Below are 2374 nucleotides of genomic sequence, written 5' to 3'. Positions count from 1 at the left end.
GACCTTTCTAGGTGCCACTGCGAAGTTCGGGCCTTTGGCAAGCGCAGAGATAGTGTCTTGGGACAGGACTTTGTTGGATAGGTTCTTGACGTTGAGTAGGGAGGAGGGACAATATTTTATATTTTTCATTACTAGTTACCTCAACGTCTCCATGTACGCGATATCAATTTCACGAGTCGAACCATCTCTTGATATCAAAATAGAATAAAATGTCTAAAATATATTTTCTTTTTTTTTTTATCTTCTTTCACTCTTCTTTCTCTCGGACATAATTAAAGCGATTCGGAGCGCCTGTAACGTCTGTGTCGTCCGAATATTGGTGTAACCGCGTGAATCTGGAGCAGAAAGCCTCGCGCGTCGTGGCGCATGAGAACCGCGCCAGGCTCCCAATCCTCCGGGGCGACAGTGACTTTGGAGCCGGAAGCCAGTTCCGGGCTTCATGGCACGTGAGGCGGCGAAAAGCGTGCGAAAGGGCATAAGCCCAAGAATAGTTTAAGTTAATCAATTACAATTAATTATAGAAATTTACGTTATGATTTCAAAGCTTGATTATAAAGTTCATTTAACAAAGTAATTAAATATTATGTTACAAAGTAAATTAAGTTAATTTGCGAAAATACGCGGCCAATGGGCTAAGCGAAGTTAAGTTTATTTAGTTTATTAATCATCGAGCGTTAGACCAATCAGAGGTCGATCATACTGAAAAGTAGAATTGTTGAATTTGAAAGATTATTAAATTTGTGTATTGAAGCAGCGCATCAAGCGCTAAGCGAAAATAAGTCTATCAGACAAAGATAAAGATCATTAGTTTAGCTGAAGAGCGCTGGAACAATCATAGGTCTTCATTTCAATTAAGGGCCGAGCGCCAATCATAACGCTGCATATAACGATTAGTAGATGGACGCGAAAAGAGGACGCGGAAAGTAAAAACGTAGGGTCAGAAGTGCGACGCGAAAGAACAATGTAACGTTGAGCATACGCGAATATTATACCGGGTGTCCAAATGGGACAGTTGATGAGATGGCGACAGAATTAATACTAATAGCGTTTTCGGCCCGATCGGGTTTGCACCAACCTGAGTTGGATTAATCTTTCCTATTGGTTGATGTCACACGCTCTACCAATAGGGGAGCGCAAAACGTCATTAATCCAACTCAGGTTGGTGCAAACCCGGTCGGGCCGAAAACGCTATAAACGACTATAGGACGGTTTAGGGAAAAGAATGCGGAAAGCAATGATGTAATGAAAATATAGGATCATATACCGGGTGACCGCGAAAACCGCAGATCCCAGAATTAAACCGCGAGACGCCATAAACTAAGAACGTCGAGTCAATTAATAGTAAGAACGAAAGACAATAGCGTTCGAGATAAATTTATCATATACCGGGTGTTCAAGAAACTCAGTCGTTCGGAGTAGAAACGAGGAGTTCAAAGAATCTAACTACGTCAAGTGGCACGGGACCAAAATCAAAGAAGAATCGCGTTTGAACCAAAATTATACTATACCGGGTGTCCCAGTAAATCGGTTATCGGCAGCGAAACTTAAGACAGTCGAAAAAACGAAACGTAAAGGAGTTCAGGGTGAGAAAAGAAAACGATTAACGTTTGAAATCAATTTGTGATTTACCGGGTGTCCTAGAAACACGCGAGGCGCTAGAATTAAGTTTATACAATGCGTGCGGTAAAATAAGTTGAGCTAGTCAGAATAATAAATACCTACCTCAAAGCCGGAGGACCGAAAGAACTCATCTGAAGAAATGTACCTGAAAGAGAAATGATGTCATTAATTTAAGATTAAATATAAATATACATATACTTACCTGCTGGACGGTGAACCAAAGAAAGTTTATCGATGATCGTTGATATGTACGGAATACCTGGAATAAAAAGAATTTTATGTAATAAAACAGTAAGGCCTCGGTAGTCTAATGGCTCAGGACGCTCGTACGGTTTACAAGAGATCCGGGTTCAAGTCCCGGTCGAGGTAATATTTTTCGCAATAAATTTATTAATAGTTTTTATAGATTAACATCTTTATAATATATGATGCTTGATGGTAGCATCAAATTATTAAAATTGCTTGTCAATTTAATTCGCGATTACTAGAGTAGTTTTAATTGCGTTTATTTAGTCCGGAAAAACAATTCGGCGCGCAGTTTGAAAAAGACTACAATATGGTATATATGCAAGTACATATATAGTATATATTAGAAATTCAAGATTGAATTATTTAAAGCAACGAAGATCCAGCTCCTACCGTAATAAGCTGTTACATTCTAGTATTAATTAAATATATCTTATTTTATATTAGAAATTATAGCAGGATATTTTGAATATTTTCTGTAATTATCCAAATTTTAGTAATATTATGT

General features: G+C 38.4%; 1 protein-coding gene across 1 annotated transcript in view; it reads right to left on the bottom strand.

Annotated features, from left to right (window-relative positions):
- Window positions 1–2374, bottom strand: part of LOC108769219 (uncharacterized) — a 31087-nt gene that overhangs the window by 24931 nt on the left and 3782 nt on the right. Inside the window, exons 4-5 of the mRNA XM_018520080.1 lie at window positions 1823–1879; window positions 1723–1765 (exon numbers count right to left, since the gene is read on the bottom strand). Of these exons, the coding sequence (XP_018375582.1) occupies window positions 1723–1765; window positions 1823–1879 (100 nt within the window). The remainder of the gene's footprint in view (window positions 1–1722; window positions 1766–1822; window positions 1880–2374) is intronic.

Source organism: Trachymyrmex cornetzi, unplaced genomic scaffold (genome assembly GCF_001594075.2).
Source record: "Trachymyrmex cornetzi isolate Tcor2-1 unplaced genomic scaffold, Tcor1.1 scaffold877, whole genome shotgun sequence".
Taxonomy (NCBI): Eukaryota; Metazoa; Arthropoda; class Insecta; order Hymenoptera; family Formicidae; genus Trachymyrmex; species Trachymyrmex cornetzi.
This window is presented reverse-complemented; position numbering and strand designations above follow the sequence as displayed.